Consider the following 18,160-nt stretch of genomic DNA (forward strand, 5'->3'; position numbering starts at 1 on the left):
ATTAGTTACTCATAACATGTGGTCTGAGCCAAAGAGAGAACGTACAAATTCCACATACACAATATCCAGTATGAGCAATTATATACATGCATATACATGGGGTCCTGTCAAGCACACTTTGGGTAGCTTAGACCCTTAGTAAAAACTTTACCTTGGAAAGCCAGAAGTGGATTTGCACCCTCATCACCATGGTCAGTAAAAAAAAAACAAGAAATATCATAGGACATAGAATAGTACAGCACATTACAGGCCCTTCGGCCCACAATGTTGTGCGGACCCTCAAACACATGCATATATTGCAAAACCATGAAGAACAAGTATGGATGATCAGAGAAATACCAGAAAAAACAAGATTTTTTTAAAAATACACAGCGACAACAGTATAATGAATTAATACTTTGCATCAGAAAATTTAAATGGAACACTACCACAACTTCTGGCAAACACACCAAAGCATAAACAGTTTAAAATTTTCACACTACATCCAAGTCTTCCTACAGGATCCATGGGCCAAATCCTGGCAACATTCTATTCTGAATCCTCTGCCCTCACCTTGATTCAGAACAGAAGCATAAAAAAATGTTCAGTCCAGTCTCCAAGTCTCACCAGGGCTATAAAAGAAGAATTCTCAACTGTATTCAGCTAATCAGGCAGTTTAATGAAATGCACAGGAAACTTAAGGCTGAATCAAAAGTGGCCAGCTGAAACTAGGCAGCCATTCCTATTGTGCTTCTGTGGCGACCCATTTCCTGGCGTATCCGAACCGACTCAAAATTAGATAGCCTACGGGGGTTTGCGAGCACAGAGCTTTGGAGCCTCTGCGCCATGGGGGGGCCGGTTGACAGAGGCTTAAAAGTGAGGCTGAAGTTTTCGAATAAAGTTTTTTCCTTCGACTGCAGTTACCGACTCCGTGTCGTAATTTTAGCGCTGCGTGTAGCACACCGCTACAATTGGTGACCCCGACGGTCCAAACGATTTTTGGACCAGAAATGACCGACGCCGCCTCTGTTCCTGCGGTTTCGTTGAAACTGCCGGGTTTCTGGACACAGCGCCCGGACCTATGGTTCCAGCAAGCCGAAGCCCAATTCCACGTTCGCCAGATCACCTCAGAAGACACCCGCTACTACTACGTGGTGAGCTCCCTCGACCAGGACACAGCGGCCCAGGTCGCGGAGTCCGTGCAGTCGCCCCCGGCAGACGGCAAGTACACGGAATTCAAAGCTCTGCTCCTCAGGACTTTCGGACTCTCACAGCGTGAGCGGGCTGCCCGTTTACTGCACCTGGACGGCTTGGGCGACAGACCTCCATCGGCTTTAATGAATGAGATGTTGTCTCTGGCCGACGGACACACATGCCTCATGTTTGAGCAGGCATTCCTGGAGCAGCTGCCCGAGGACATACGCCTGCTGCTGTCCGACGCGGATTTCAGTGACCCCCGGAAGGTGGCAGCCCGGGCGGACTTGCTGTGGAACGCCAAAAAGGTGAGCGGGGCGTCCATCGCACAGATCTCCCAGCCACGCTCCCGGCAGCAAACCAGTCCAGGCCCGGCCGCAGAGCCCGCCAACCCCCGGCCCAATGAACACTGGTGCTTCTACCACCAGCGGTGGGGTGCAGAAGCCCGCCGTTGTTGCCCGCCCTGCAAGTTCCCGGGAAACGCCAGGGCCAGCCGCTGGCCCATTCACTGACCTGTTTGCGGAGTCCGTGCCAAACGAACCTGCTGGAAACCATCCGGACAGTTGTCCGGATGGAGGGATGCGCCAAATTATGAATGGAGTCGAAAACGCGGCGCCGCCATGCTGTCGGGACGACTGGACGGGGCTGGCCGGTGGTGACGTCACAGAGTAGGGTCCTCTCACCTGGGCCCACGGGGAGGTCCTGGAGCTGCAAACCGGAGACTGCGGTTCTGTAACTCGGTATCTCCTCATCCGCCTGCTGCGCCTCTGCCAGCGCCTCAAAGTCTAACCCTTGGGAAAGGGCATGAACGGTAGGGCGAGAGAGCACATCCGCCACGACATTGTCCTTACCCGAGACGTGCCGATCATCCGTCGTGCATTCAGAGATGTAGGACAGGTGGCGTTGCTGGCGGGACGACCAGGGGTCGGTGGCTTTCGTAAACGCAAAGGTAAGCGGTTTGTGGTCCGTGAACGCGGTGAAGGGCCGACCTTCTAGGAAGTACCTGAAATGCCGGATTGCCAGGTAGAGTGCCAACAGTTCCCGGTCGAAAGCACTGTACTTAAGCTCGGGTGGCCGCAGGTGTTTGCTGAAAAACGCCAGGGGTTGCCAGCCACCTGCGATGAGCTGCTCCAGCACCCCACCGACTGCCATGTTTGATGCGTCCACTGTGAGGGTGGTAGGGGTGTCCATTCTGGGATGTACTAGCATTGCGGCGTCCGCCAAAGCTTCCTTCGTTTGAACGAAAGCGGCAGCGGACTCCTCGTCCCAGGTAATGTCCTTGCTCGGACCCGACATCAAGGCGAACAGGGGGCACATGATCCGGGCAGCTGAAGGGAGGAAGCGGCGGTAGAAATTCCTGAAGGCCTTTGATCGTGGTGGGTCGGGGGAAGTGGCGGACCGCATCTACCTTAGCGGGCAGAGTGGTTGCCCCGTCTTTAGTAATCCTGTGGCCCAGGAAGTCAATGGTATCGAGTCCGAACTGGCATTTGGCGGGGTTGATTGTAAGACCGTACTCACTCAGTCGGGCGCAGAGTTGACGGAGGTGGGACAGATGCTCCTGACGACTGCCGCTGGCTATGAGGATGTCATCCAAATAGATGAACGCGAAGTCCAGGTCCCGTCCCACCGCGTCCATTAACCGCTGGAACGTCTGTGCGGCATTCTTCAGGCCGAACGGCATGCGGAGGAACTCGAAAAGGCCGAAAGGGGTGATGAGAGCCGTTTTGGGGACGTCGTCAGGATGCATCGGGATTTGATGGTATCCCCGGACGAGATCTACCTTGGAGAAGATCCGTGCGCTGTGCAGGTTTGCTGCAAAGTCCTGAATGTGCGGCACAGGGTAGCGGTCCGGTGTGGTAGCCTCGTTCAGCCTGCGGTAGTCGCCGCACGGTCTCCAGCCCCCCGTCGCTTTGGGCACCATGTGCAGGGGGGAGGCCCATGGGCTGTCGGACCGCCGGATGATCCCCAATTCCGCCATCCTCTGGAACTCCTCCTTCGCCAGTCGGAGCTTGTCCGGGGGAAGCCGCCGAGCGCGGGCGTGGAGGGGTGGTCCCTGGGTCAGGATGTGGTGCTGTACGCCGTGCCTGGGCATGGCCGCTGTGAACTGCGGTGCCAGAACCGATGGGAACTCCGCCAGGACCCTGGTGAAGTCGTTGTCGGACAGCGTGATGGAGCCGAGGTGAGGGGCTGGCAACTGGGCTGCACCCAGGGAGAACGTCTGAAAGGTCTCGGCGTGTACCAGTCTCTTCCCGGGCAGGTCGACCAGTAGGCTGTGAGCCCGCAAAAAATCCGCACCCAGAAGCGGTTGGGCTACGGCGGCCAGTGTAAAGTCCCGCGTGAACTGGCTGGAGCCGAACTGTAGCTGCACCTGACGGGTGCCATAGGTCCGAACGGTGCTGCCGTTCACGGCCCTCAGGGGGGGACCCGGTGCCCTGCTGCGGGTGTTGTAACCCGTCGGAGGTAAAACGCTGATCTCAGCCCCAGTATCGACCAAAAACCGGCGTCCCGACCTTCTATCCCACACATACAGGAGGCTATCCCGATGGCCAGCCGCTTCTGGGTGCGGGCCGGTTGACAGAGGCTTAAAAGTGAGGCTGAAGTTTTCGAATAAAGTTTTTTCCTTCGACTGCAGTTACCGACTCCGTGTCGTAATTTTAGCGCTGCGTGTAGCACACCGCTACAATTGGTGACCCCGACGGTCCAAACGATTTTTGGACCAGAAATGACCGACGCCGCCTCTGTTCCTGCGGTTTCGTTGAAACTGCCGGGTTTCTGGACACAGCGCCCGGACCTATGGTTCCAGCAAGCCGAAGCCCAATTCCACGTTCGCCAGATCACCTCAGAAGACACCCGCTACTACTACGTGGTGAGCTCCCTCGACCAGGACACAGCGGCCCAGGTCGCGGAGTTCGTACAGTCGCCCCCGGCAGACGGCAAGTACACGGAATTCAAAGCTCTGCTCCTCAGGACTTTCGAACTCTCATGGCGCGAGCGGGCTGCCCGTTTACTGCACCTGGACGGCTTGGGCGACAGACCTCCATCGGCTTTAATGAATGAGATGTTGTCTCTGGCCGACGGACACACATGCCTCATGTTTGAGCAGGCATTCCTGGAGCAGCTGCCCGAGGACATACGCCTGCTGCTGTCCGACGCGGATTTCAGTGACCCCCGGAAGGTGGCAGCCCGGGCGGACTTGCTGTGGAACGGCAAAAAGGTGAGCGGGGCGTCCATCGCACAGATCTCCCAGCCACGCTCCCGGCAGCAAACCAGTCCAGGCCCGGCCGCAGAGCCCGCCAACCCCCGGCCCAATGAACACTGGTGCTTCTACCACCAGCGGTGGGGTGCAGAAGCCCGCCGTTGTTGCCCGCCCTGCAAGTTCCCGGGAAATGCCAGGGCCAGCCGCTGCTGATGGCTACGGCGGCTGGCCATCGGGATAGCCTCCTGTATGTGTGGGATAGAAGGTCGGGACACCGGAGCCTCTGCGTCATGGGGGGCAGGTTGACAGAGGCTTAAAAGTGAGGCTGAAGTTTTCGAATAAAGTTTTTTCCTTCGACTGCAGTTACCGACTCCGTGTCGTAATTTTAGCGCTGCGTGTAGCACACCGCTACACTTCCACATTTAACTGAATTCAACGGAATAGCTTGACACACTATAGATTTTGCACATTTTTGTCTTTAACTACTTAAGTACATATACTGTGGACCCTAGAAATTGTACTTCTATTTATAGAGCTGGGACATTTTAAATGAGCTTTTCCTTTACATTTTCAACCTCAATCCAACACATGCAGAGGTGATGGCCACTGGGTTCATCAGATAGCCACCCTTTTTGGCCAAGCTGACAGCTAGAAAACTGCTATCAAAATGAATTTACAGCTACGCAGTGAAAAGAAAAAAAAATTGTGTTTTTTTTAAAGTAGCTGGTTTAAAGGTAAACACCTGGTAGACAGAGCTTTAAACTAATCAGAATGGGAGATCGCTCCAGTGACAGGACGCTGAACAAGCTTAACTGAAAAGAACAAAAAATATAGACGAAGTTATATAACAGAAGTTAAATCTTGTCTAAAGCTCTGATCTCTTCATTTGAATATACAAAGCATTTTCAACAAGACAGATGAGTTAACAGCAGAAATAGTCATGCAAGTCTGATCGAACAGCTATTGTTTTCGGGGTGTTCAGCACCAGGTATTCAATATATCAAATTGTAAATTTTTCAACACAATAAGCCAAAATTGAAAGGAAGACGGGGTAACATTTTCATAATAGCAGACATCAAGAGGGGTGTTGAGTTCTGATGTAGATGCAGTGAAATTGGTTTGGATGAAAAAGCTGAACAGCAAGTGAAAGAAGAGAGGCGAAGGTAATCAAAAGGTCAGTATATTGGAAGAATACCAAAGCCATGCATGAGGGGAACTGCAATAATGATGGGAGAATTCAAAATGCATATTGATTGGATAAACCAAACTGGCAAGGGTTTGTTGTTCTTAAGAACTTTCAGAATGTGTTAAGAATGGCTTCTTAAAGCAGTATGCTACAGGATTTGGGAAGAGGTCATTTTAGATTTTGTCATATCTAATGGAGAAGAATTAATTTTTAAAAATCTTGTGTCTTAAACACAAGATGAAATAAAGCTATGGTAGAACTTTAGATACAGTTTGAGGGTGAACATCCTATATCAAAAACCTGACAACTCACAAACAATGCTATAAAGATCATGTTTTTGGGGCTGGGTTAATAAGCCGAGACAGGTTAGTGAATAACCTCTTGTAGGTGTTTAAATAGCTAATTAATAACACTCAGCAGAAATGTATCTCAATTGGAAAGAGCAAATGTTACAGTTACTCAGACCCCACTTAAAGTACCATGTTAAGTTCTGGTCACCTCACTACAAGGATGTGGATACTAAAGAAAGAGAGCAGAGGAGATTTACAAGGCTGGTGCTTGGATTGGAGAGCATACCTTATGAGAATAGATTGAGTGAACCTGGCACCTCTCATTCTCCGTCGCTCCAAGAAGAAAAGGTCAAGTTCACTCATCCAGTTTTCATAAGGCATGCTCCTCAATCCAGGCAACATCCCTGGAAATCTCCTCTGCACCCTTTCTATGGCTTCCACATCCTTCCTGTAGTGAGGCGACCAGAACTGAGCACAGTACTCCAACTGAGGTCTGATAGTGCCCTATATAGCTGCAACATTACCTCTCGGCTCCTGAATTCAATTCCACAATTGATGAAGGCCAATACACCGTATGCCTTCTTAACCACAGAGTCAACCTGTGCAGCTACTTTGAGCGTCCTATGGACTCAAACCCCAAGGTCCCTCAAATCCTCCACACTGCCAAGAGTCTTACCATTAATACTATATTCTGCCATCATATTTGACCTACCAAAATGAACCACGTCACACTTATCTGGGTTGAACTCCATCTGCACTTCTTAGACCAGTTCTGCATCGTATCAATGTCCCGCTGTAACCTCTGACAACCCTCCACACTATCCACAACACCCCCAACCTTTGTGTCATCAGCAAACTTATTAACCCATCCCTCCACTTCCTCATCCAAGTCATTTATAAAAATCACAGAGTAGGGGTGCCAGAACAGTTCCCTGAGGCACATCACTGGTCACCGACCTCCATGCAGAATATGGCCCATCTACAACCACTTTTTGCCTTCTGTGGGCAAACCAGTTCTGGATCCACAAAGCAACTTTGACTTCAATGGTTGGTAAAATTTAAGACTCCATTAAGGATGATGCTTCAGTGTACTTGGAAGCACATGATAAAATAGGCCAAAGTCAGCATGGTTTCTTAAAGGGAATGGCTCGACTGAAAAAACCTGCTCGAATTCTGAGGAATAACAAGCAGGATAGACAGTCAAGAGTATGCTGCTTCCTTGGATTTTCAGAAGGCCTTTCACAACGTGCTGTACATGAGGCTGCTAAACAAGGAGCCCACGACATTACAGAAATGATACCAGCATGGACAGGAAATTGGCTGACTGCCAGGAGGCAAAGTGGAAATAATGGGGTTGCTGGTTGGGTGCCATTGACTAATGGAGTTCCACAGATGATGGTGTTGGGATGGCTACTTTTTACATTACTCATGGAATTGATGGCTTTGTGACCAAGTGGAAGTAAAGGTTGCTTGGCTGCCCCCTTGCAGATTGAGCCAGATAAATACAATGTTAGCATTCATTTCGAGAGGACTTCAATGTAAAAGCAAAGATGTAATGCTGAGACTTTAAGACATTGGTCAAACTACATATGCATTACTGTGAGCAGTTTCGGGGCCTGTACGAATGAAATGTCTGCACTAGAGAAGATTCAGAGAAGGTTTACAAGAAAATATCAAGGGGATGAACATTTGATGGCTCTGGGCCTGTACTCACAAGAGCATATGAAAACAATGGAGCATCTCATTCCAACCTATTGAACACCGAAAGGCTGGATAGAGCGGGCATATAACCATATAACAACTACAGCACGGAAACAGGCCATCTCAGCCCTTCTAGTCCGTGCCGAACGCTTACTCTCACCTAGTCCCACCAACCTGCACTCAGCCCATAACCCTCCATTCCTTTCTTGTCCATATGCCTATCCAATTTTACTTTAAATGACAATATTGAACCTGCCTCTACCACTTCTGCTGGAAGCTCTTTCCACACAGCTACCACTCTCTGAGTAAAGAAATTCCCCCTCATGCTACCCCTAAAGTTTTGCCCCCTAACTCTCATGTCCTCTTGTTTTAATCTCCCCTACTCTCAATGGAAAAAGCTTATCCATGTCAACTCTATCTATCCCCGTCATAATTTTAAATACCTTTATCAAGTCTCCCCCAACCTTCTACGCTCTAAAGAATAAAGACCTAACTTGTTCAGCCTTTCCCTGTAACTTAGGTGCTAAAACCCAGGTAACATTCTAGTAAATCTCCTCTGTACTCTCTCTATTTTGTTGACATCTTTCCTGTAATTCAGTGACCAGAACTGTACACAATACTCCAAATTTGGCCTCACCAATGCCTTGTACAATTTTAACATTACATCCCAACTCCTATACTCAATGCTCTGATTTATAAAGGCCAACATACCAAAAGCCTTCTTCACCACCCTATCACATGAAAATAATGTTTCCATTAATGGGAGAATCTAGGACCAGAGGCCATCGCTCAGAATAAAAAAAATACCATTAGATTTATTTACCCAGGTGGTGGTAAATCTGTGGAATTCATTGCCAAAGATAACTGTGGAATCATTGGGTATAGTATTGCGATCAGTAAGGGCATCAAAAGATATGGTAAAGCAGGAGAATGGGGCTAAAGGGGAAAAAAATATAATCATCCATGATGGACAGGGTAGCAGATTCAATGATCGCTTCTGCTCCTATGAATTTATTAGTGTTTAAACAGAAAAGGCGACAGACAAGCCAAATACAGAGAGATCAAAGTAATCGTATGCATGAATCTCAGAACAGTAGCAGACAAGTGCTGCGAGTAATTAAGAGGGCAAATGGCATATTGACTTTTATTGCAGAGTGGATAGAGTTTAAAAATACACAAGCTTTGTTTCAAATGCATGAGACATAGACAAGGCCTCTGCACAACAGTTTTGGTCACTTTACCCAAAACAGACATTGTATATTGGATTTCTGGCATCTTCCCCCTTCCTTTCCAGTCCTGAGAAAGGACTTGGCTTGAAACGTTGACTTGTTTATTCATTTCTGTAGATGTTGCCTGACCTGCTGAGTTCCACCAGCATTTTGTGTGTGTTACTTTGCATATTGGTGGCAATCAGCAATTCACCAAGGAATTTCCTGGGTTGAGGGGATTGTTCTCACAAGCTAAACAAGGCGGCAAGTAATTAAGAGGGCAAATAGCATATTGACCTTTATTGCAGAGTGGATGGAGTTAAAAAAAGGCAAGTTTTGTTTCAAATGCATGAGGCATAGACAAGGCCTCTGCACAACAGTTTTGATCACTTTACCCAGACGAGACATTGTATATTGGATTTCTGGCACCTTCACCCCTTTCTTTCCAGTCCTGAAGAAGAGTTTATACCCTTTACAATTTAGAAGAATGAAGAGTGACATTATTGCAACATAAAATCATATACACACACACACACACGGCTATGGGGAACCAGGACAAAGCCTGACCTGACATAAATCTCCATTATCATATTGAATGTCAGTTCAAGCTTAAGGAACCAGCTGATCCAGTCATGCTATTTCATTGCGTTCTTGTTCTGTGAGAAATGGGGAAATTTATTTACTAGCTGGGGTCACATCAAGCACAGAAGTAATATGGCTTAGGTTGCTGTTAACCAATCACCTCATCCCTGGATGTCACTACAAGAGTTCCATATTGCAACCTGAGGCCCACCACACATGAAGAGCCAATGCTCTTTGGCTGCTTCAGTACTCAACTTGTCTCAAGATTAAGCTCAAAAATAGGTTTGATCACTGTAACCCTATTTGCAACTTCTCAGACAAAGAAATAGTTCTTCCCCAGAGGCAGAAAGATTTGGATCAGTGCCATGATTGTTATAATCATTGTTATCAGAATCAATGCAACATCCAAGAGTCTGATACTACACTGGACAAATTTCCCCTTAATCTCCATCCTTACCATATCTTCAATTGCCAGCACACTGCAGTTTCAGTGTGGTTTCTTTACATGAGGTATGACAACATCTTCCAATCCTGCAACCTTAACTTCCAAGGATCCAAGTTGCAAGTATATTAGATGAAAAAAAGCTCTCCATATGAGATACCAGTATTTTTTCCAACACCATATTACTTTCCCAGGACACCTCTACAGCTACTGTGGTTTAAGAAGGAAGCCTTCTTTGCCAGGATAACTTGGGTCAAATTTGCTAGCAACATTTTATGTCCAGAATTTTGTCAAAATAGTAAGTTACGCTGCTTTCAGCCGAGCCCTGACTTGTGCTTCCTCACTAGATAAGAGAGACTGCAGATGCTGAAACCTGGCACAAAAACATTTCCTGAAAGAACTCAATGAGTCAAGCCTCATTTGCTCAGTCAAAACGAACCAGACCGAAATCCTGATGCAGTGTTTTGATCCAAAGCATGGCCAATACCACAGATGATGCTCAACTTACTGAGTTCCTCCAACAAATTATTTGTCGCTCTCTAATAAACAGTTCATTTAAGCAGCTTCATAGCAGACTACTGAAATAAGAGTTTTAAAAGTTTGAAGAGTTCCAAAAAAAGCTTATACTAATTGAAAAGGTCACTGCCACCAAGTGGATCAGTGACTCTCAAATATGAATATCATTATGAATATGAATATCAAATATAAATATCATTTATGACCATTTCCCAATACAACTCAGCAGAATTGTTAATGAAATGCACTCACTCAGTTTTGGTACTAACAACTATAAGGTGAATTTTTTTTAAATAGTGGGAGATGGAAAGTTCACTTAAAAGTTAACATTTGGGATACCAGAAGTAATTAGAAAGGTGAAATGTTGGCCTTTGATACAAGGGTTGAGGGCACATTTTACTACAACACAGAAGACCCAAATACAATAGCACCTTAATATTGTGTACAAATCTTGTCTCCCCACTGAAGAACGAATATATTTGCAATTAGTGTGTGTGCAGTATTACAGAGGACTGGCCCAATGATCAGAGAGGGAGCAGAGGCTAGCAACTCACTTTTGTTGGAAAATCTCATTGAAGGACACCAAAATTTTATAGAACTAAATAAGACTGGATGCAGGGAAGAAGCTGGAATGCCTCAAACCTGAGGTCAGCCCCAAAGTGAGAGGAGAGATGAGAGCAAATTTCTTCACCCAGAGGTAGTCAATCTTTGGTATCTCCACCCACAAAAGCTGTGGTTTCATCATTGAATATGTAAAAGGCAGATTATTGGATATGAAGAAAATCAAGGGATATAGATTAGTGGAGGAAAGTGGCTGTGACATCAAAGCTATGGCCACATGGAATGATGGAGCTGCGGGATCTGAATAGCCTACTATCCTGCTTCTTCAATTTGCATTCTTATGTCAGTGGCCAAGAACTGAAGTAATAGGAGAAAATCACCCTGAAATTTGAGAAGAAGCTAAAGACTTATCTGTATCAGTATTACAGTGGAGTAAAGGAAATTAGAGTTATGAGAGGAGTTGGCCATAATTGATTAGAAAAGAACACTGGCAAGGATGATGACAGGGTAGCAATGAATGGAATTTCTGGAATCAATTCAGAAGGATATATACATCCCAAAGAGGAAGAAGTGAAGAAGTATCCTAAAGCAAAGATGACAACTCCAGCTAACAAGAGAAGTCAAAGCCAAAGAGAGGGCATATAACAGAGCAAAAAATAGTAGGAAGATAGAGGCTTGGGAAAATTTTAAAAACCAGTAGAAGGCAACTAAAAAAGTCATTAAGGTTAAGATGAATACAAAAGTAAGCTAGCCAATATATTAAACATACTAAAAATTTCTTCAGATACATAAAGAGTAAAAGAGAGGCAAGACTGGATATTGGACAGCTGGAAAACGACGGCAGAGAAGTAGTAATGGGGGCAAGGAAATGGCAGACAAACTGAATGAAATGTTTTGCATCAGTCTTCACTGTGGAAGACACTAGCAGTATGGTGGAAGTTCCATGTGTCAGGGGTCATGAAGTGTATGAAGTTACCATAACTAGGGAGAAGGTTCTTGTAAACTGAAAGGTCTGAAGGTAGATAAATCACCTGGACCAGATGGTGTACACCCCAGAGTTCTGAAAGAGGTGGCTGAAGAGATCATAGAGATCTTTCGGGAATCACTGATTCTGTAATGGTTCTGGAAGACTGGAAAATTGCAAATGTCACTCCACTCTTCAAAAAGGAGAGAGGCAGGAGAAGGGAAATTACAGGCCAGTTAGTCTGACCTCAGTGGTTGGGAAAATGTTGGAGACCTCAGGGTACTTGAAGCACAAAGTATGCTGTTGTCAGCATTGTTTCCCCAAGGGTAAATCCTGGCTGACAAATAACCATATAACAATCACAGCACGGAAACAGGCCATCTCGGCCCTCCTAGTCCGTGCCGAACTCTTAATCTCACCTAGTCCCACCTACCCGCACTCAGCCCATAACCCTCCACTCCTTTCCTATCCATATACCTATCCAATTTTACCTTAAATGACACAACTGAACTGGCCTCTACTACTTCTACAGGAAGCTCATTCCACACAGCTATCACTCTCTGAGTAAAGAAATACCCCCTCGTGTTTCCCTTAAACTTCTGCCCCCTAACTCTCAAATCATGTCCTCTCGTTTGAATCTCCCCTACTCTCAATGGAAACAGCCTATTCACGTCAACTCTATCTATCCCTCTCAAAATTTTAAATACCTCGATCCCAACTTCTGTACTCAATGCTCTGATTTATAAAGGCCAGCATTCCAAAAGCCTTCTTCACCACCCTATCTATATGAGACTCCACCTTCAGAGAACTATGCACTGTTATTCCTAGATCTCTCTGTTCCTCTGCATTCCTCAATGCCCTACCATTTACCCTGTATGTTCTATTTGGATTATTCCTGCCAAAATGTAGAACCTCACACTTCTCAGCTTTTTAAACTCCATCTGCCAACGCTCAGCCCATTCTTCTAACCGGCATAAATCTCCCTGCAAGCTTTGAAAACCCACCTCATTATCCACAACACCTCCTACCTTAGTATCATCTGCATACTTACTAATCTAATTTACCACCCCATCATCCAGATTAATAATGTATATGACAAACAACATTGGACCCAGTACAGATCCCTGAGGCACACCACTAGTCACCGGCCTCCAACCTGACAAACAGTTATCCACCACTACTCTCTGGCATCTCTCATCCAGCCACTGTTGAATGCATTTTACTACTCCAATATTAATACCTAACGATTGAACCTTCCTAACTAACCTTCTGTGTGAAACCTTGTCAAAGGCCTTACTGAAGTCCATATAGACAACATCCACTGCTTTACCCCTGTCAACTTTCTTCGTAACCGCTTCAAAAAATTCAATAAGGTTTGTCAAACATGACCTTCCATGCACAAATCCATGCTGGCTACTCCTAATCAGATCCTGTCTATCCAGATAATTATTAATACTATCTCTAAGAATACTTTCCATTAATTTACCCACCACTGATGTCAAACTGACAGGTCTATAATTGCTAGGCTTACTTCTAGAACCCTTTTTAAACAATGGAACCACATGAGCAATACGCCAATCCTCCGGCACAATCCCCGTTTCTAATGACATCTTAAAGAACTCTGTCAGAGCTCCTGCTATTTCTACACAAACTTCCCTCAAGGTCCTGGGGAATATCCTGTCAGGACCCGGAGATTTATCCACTTTTAAATTTCTTAAAAGCGCCAGTACTTCCACCTCTTTAATTGTCATAGGTTCCTTAACTTCCTTACTTGTTTCCCACACCTTACACAATTCAATATCCTTCTCCTAAGTGAATACCGAAGAGAAGAAATCATTCAAAATCTCTCCCATCTCCCTCGGCTCCACACATAGCTGACCACTCTGATTCTCTAAGGGGCCAATTTTATCCCTCACTATCCTCTTGCTTTTAATATAACTGTAGAAACCTTTTGGATTTACTTTCACCTTATTTGCCAACCCAACCTCGTATCTTCTTTTAGCTTTTCTAATCTCTTTCTTAAGATTCCTTTTACATTCTTTATATTCCTCGAGCAATTCCTTTGCTCCATGCTGCCTATATCTATTGTAGACATCCCTCTTTTTCCGAACCAAATTTCTAATATCCCTTGAAAACCATGGTGCTTTCAAAGCTTTAACCTTTCCTTTCAACCTAACAGGAACATAAAGATTCTGTACCCTCATAATTTCACCCTTAAATGACCTCCATTTCTCTATTACACCCTTCCCATAAAACAACTTGACCCAATCCACTCTCTCTAAATCCCTTCGCATCTCCTCAAAGTTAGCCTTTCTCCAATCAAAAATCTCAACTCTAGGTCCTGTCCTTCTCCATAATTATATTGAAGCTAATGCTATTGTGATCACTGGACCCGAAGTGCTCCCCAACACATACATCTGTCAGCTGACCTATCGCATTCCCTAACAGGAGATCCAACACTGCCCCATCTCTAGTCAGTACTTCTATTGTTGCAAAAAACTATCCTGCACACATTTCACAAACTCTAAACCATCCAGCCCTTTTACAGAATGAGCTTCCCAGTCTACGTGTGGAAAATTAAAATCTCCCACAATCACCACCTTGTGTTCACTACAAATATCTGCTATCTCCTTACACATTTGCTCTTCCAACTCACGCTCCCCATTAGGTGGCCTATAATACACTCCTATCAGTGTTACTACACCTTTCCCATTCCTCAATTCCACCCAAATAGCCTCCCTAGAGGAGCTCTCTAATCTATCCTTCCAAAGCACCGCCATAAGGTTTTCTTGGACAAACAATGCAACACCTCCTCCTCTGGCCCCTCCTACTCTATCACACCTGAAGCAACTAAATCCAGGAATATTTAGTTGCCAATCACACCCTTCCTGCAACCATGTTTCACTAATAGCTACAACATCATAATTCCAGGTATCAATCCACGCTTTAAGCTCATCCACCTTTCTTAGCCTCCTAGCATTAAAATCTGTTGGAATTCGTTGAAGAAATAACAATGAGGATAGACAAAGGAGAATTGATTGATTTTGTGCACTTGGATTTTCAGTAGGCCTCTTACAAGGTGCCACATAAGGCTGTTTAGCAAGCTACATGAGCCCATGGTAGTACAGGAACGACTCTAGCATGAATGATGCAGTAGATGATTGGCAGGAGGCAAAGACTGGGAATGAAGGGAGGCTTTTCTGGCTGGTTGTCGGTGACTAGTGGTGTTTCTCAGGGGTCTGTGTTGGGACCAATTATTTTTATTTTACATGTCAATGATTTGGATGATGGAATTGATGGCTTTGTTGCAAAGTTTGCAGGCGCTATGAAGATAGGTGGAAAGGCAGATAGTTTTGAGGAGGTAGAGATGCTACAGAAGGGCTTAAACAGATTAAGAGAATAGACAGATGGAATACAGTCAGGAAGTGTATGGTCATGCACTCTGGTAGAAGAAATGAAAGGGTTGACTATTTTTTAAATGGATAGAAAATGCAAAAACCTGAGGTGCAAAGGGACTTAGGAATCCTTGCGCAGGATTCCCTAATGGTTAATTTGTGCGGAATGTAAATACGATGTCAGCATTCATTTCAAGAGGACTAGAATATAAAAGCAAGGAAGTAATTGTGAAACTTTATAGAGCACTGGTGAGCAGGTTTGGGCCATTCATCTTAGAAAGGATGTGCTGAAACTGGAGAAAGTTCAAAGGAAGTTCATGAAAATGATTCCAGGATTGAATGGCTTGTCGCATGAAGAGCATTTGATGGCTCTGGGCCTGTAATCACAAGAATTCACTCACAAGAGCAAGGGGAGACCTCATTGAAGTCTATCAAAAGGTGAAAGGCCTTGAAAGAGTGGATGTGGAGAGAATGTTTCCTACGGTCATCTAAGACCAGAGGACACAGCCTCAGAATAGAGAGGGCGTCCTTATAGAACGGAGATGAGGAGGAATTTCTTCAGCCAGAGTGGTGAATCTGTGGAATTTGTTGCCACAGGCAGCTGTGGAGGCCACTTCTTTAAGGCGGAGTTTGACAGATTCTTTGATTGGTGAGGGCATGAAGGGATACGGAGAGATACAGGAGAAGGCAGGTGACGGGCTGAGAGGAAAAATGGGAACAGCCATGATGAAATAGGGGAGCAGTCTCAATGAGCTGAACAGCTTACTCCTCCTACATCTTATGGTCTACGGTCTTATTCACCAACATGAATACTTCAGTAAACAATGATCAATGGTTACATAAAGCTCACATTCATGATAGTGAGGAATTCTGTTATGGCTGAGGACACAGATGTGCAATTTGAACTTGCAAAAAACTAGATACAAAAATGCAAACACACAGTGTGCCAATTTCTTTTGTTCTGCAGTAAGAGATCCTTTTCTAAAGGACTAGCAAAGCATTGGTATATTTCATCCACTGATACCCACGTGTGATAGTGTGGCACTTTTAATAAAGACCAAGTTCAATTACTTCATAAATCAAGTTATAATATGCCCAATATAACAAACAAGAGATTCCACAGACGTTGAAAATCTTGAGCAACACACATGACAATCTGGAGGAACTCAGATGGTCTCTATGGAGGGGAATAAACAGTCAATGTTTCAGCTCGAGACCCTTCATTTAAAATGAAAAGGCAGTAGCTATAGAGGAGGGAGAGAAGTAAAAGCTGGCAGATGATAGTTGACACCAGTTTATTTATTTATGGTAGAGCTGAGAGTAGGCCTTCTGGCCCTTCAAGCCAGCCTGCCCAGCATTCCCGGGTACAACTTCGCCAATTAACCTACTGAACGCCTTTGGACTGAGGGAAAACCCACAGATTCCACAACGTGTTGCCTTGTAGCAGAGTCCGTCGCTCAGCAGCATCCACACTGGGATGAGTATTGTCCACAACTCGGGGTTTTGAGATTGGCAGAAAAACCTCGGGATGGGAGAAACTCAGCCTAAGGTGGTGGAGGATGCAAATACGGTGGGAAACACTCCAAAGAAGCGTGGCGAGAAAGGACACGACCAAAGTACAGAAGGGATGCTGCTAGGCAAAGGAATGGGGCAGTGGGGTGGTTAGATACCGGGGAAAGGGGGCGAAGAGCATAGACCCCAAGCCCGGGGCTGCTGGGTGGGGGGGGGGAGGGAGGGAGGGACAGAGCCCCGGGGTGAGGAGCTGCACGGCCGCCAGCAACAAACCCGCAGGTGAAAAGGATCAGGAGCCCGGGTTGAGGCGGGCTCCCGCCGGTCTCTCACCTCACCTCACCCCGCTCCCCACGACAATCAGGCCTCTAGCAGCGGGCCCAGCTACAGGCCGCGACCCTCGCACACGCCTGCCTGCCTGCCTGCCTCCCCCGGGGTCAGAGCCCGGCGCCATTCGCTCGGCGCGGGCCACCCACTGTGAGTGTGTGTGTGTGTGCGAGAGAGAGCCCGAGGCCCGCCCGGCCGGCCGGCCGCGTCCCCCGGCTCCAGCGGCACCCACCTCCGACCCGGTACATGTTGGCTGCCATCTTGCTGCGTGCCCTGGGCGGTGCGAGGAGGGAACTGCTCCCGCGGCCTGGCACTCCGGCTCGGCTACGCTCCGCCTCCTCGGTGTCGCCGAGTAGGCCCCGCCGACGCCGCCGCCGCCGCCCCGCTCGGCAATCTCCGTCTGCGCTCGGCTCCGGGATGATGGAGAGGGGGTGGGGGAAGGGTCGGGATTGCTGTCAGGCTCCGCCCCCCGGGGCCTGGGCCTGGGCCTCGGCCTCGGCCTCGACTCCTGGTCGCGCAGCCACCTCTCGGGCCGCCCGTCAGCGCGATGCCCCGATGCCCCGTCGCCCTGCCCTCGGCCGCACGCCCGCCTCACCGCTCTGCCGCTTCTCCCGCCGCGCGCTTCCCGTCTCCATGGAAACCCCGCCTGGCGGCGCCCGGCGGCCGCCTTAAAGCTGGCTCGTCCCGTGGCCCATTAATGGTTGTGCAACCATAATTCGGATGGTGACGGGGGAATTAGAAAGAGAAGTGGCGGTGGGGAAATCAGCTCTTCGCCATTCAAGAATGATTTTCCACCACAGTGACAATTTTCTTGTCCTAACCATTGTTGTAAGATCTCAGAAGACGCAACAGGCATCTGGAGGAACACTGAAAATACTCGAGTGACTCAGGGCGTCAGGTAACATCTGTGGAGCAAACACGAGGAAATCTGCAGACGCTGGAAATTCAAGCAACACACACAAAATGCTGGTGGAACGCAGCAGGCCAGGCAGCATCTATAGGGAGAACAACAGTCGACATTTCGGAGTTCTGACGGAGGGTCTCGGCCCGAAACGTCGACAGCGCTTCTCCCTATAGATGCTGCCTGACTTGCTGTGTTCCACCAGCATT

At 47.0% G+C, this 18,160-nt stretch overlaps 1 protein-coding gene across 5 annotated transcripts in view; it reads right to left on the bottom strand.

Annotated features, from left to right (window-relative positions):
- LOC132381808 (metastasis-associated protein MTA1-like) overlaps positions 1-17,672 on the bottom strand; it is a 184,081-nt gene extending 166,409 nt beyond the window's left edge. For all 5 annotated transcript variants that reach the window (XM_059951404.1, XM_059951399.1, XM_059951402.1 and 2 more), the window contains exon 1: positions 17,283-17,672. In XM_059951404.1, coding sequence (XP_059807387.1) covers positions 17,283-17,310 — 28 coding nt within the window. In that variant the 5' untranslated portion in view covers positions 17,311-17,672. The remainder of the gene's footprint in view (positions 1-17,282) is intronic.
- Between the last annotated feature and the right edge of the window lie 488 nt (positions 17,673-18,160).

Source organism: Hypanus sabinus, chromosome 26 (genome assembly GCF_030144855.1).
Source record: "Hypanus sabinus isolate sHypSab1 chromosome 26, sHypSab1.hap1, whole genome shotgun sequence".
NCBI lineage: Eukaryota > Metazoa > Chordata > Chondrichthyes > Myliobatiformes > Dasyatidae > Hypanus > Hypanus sabinus.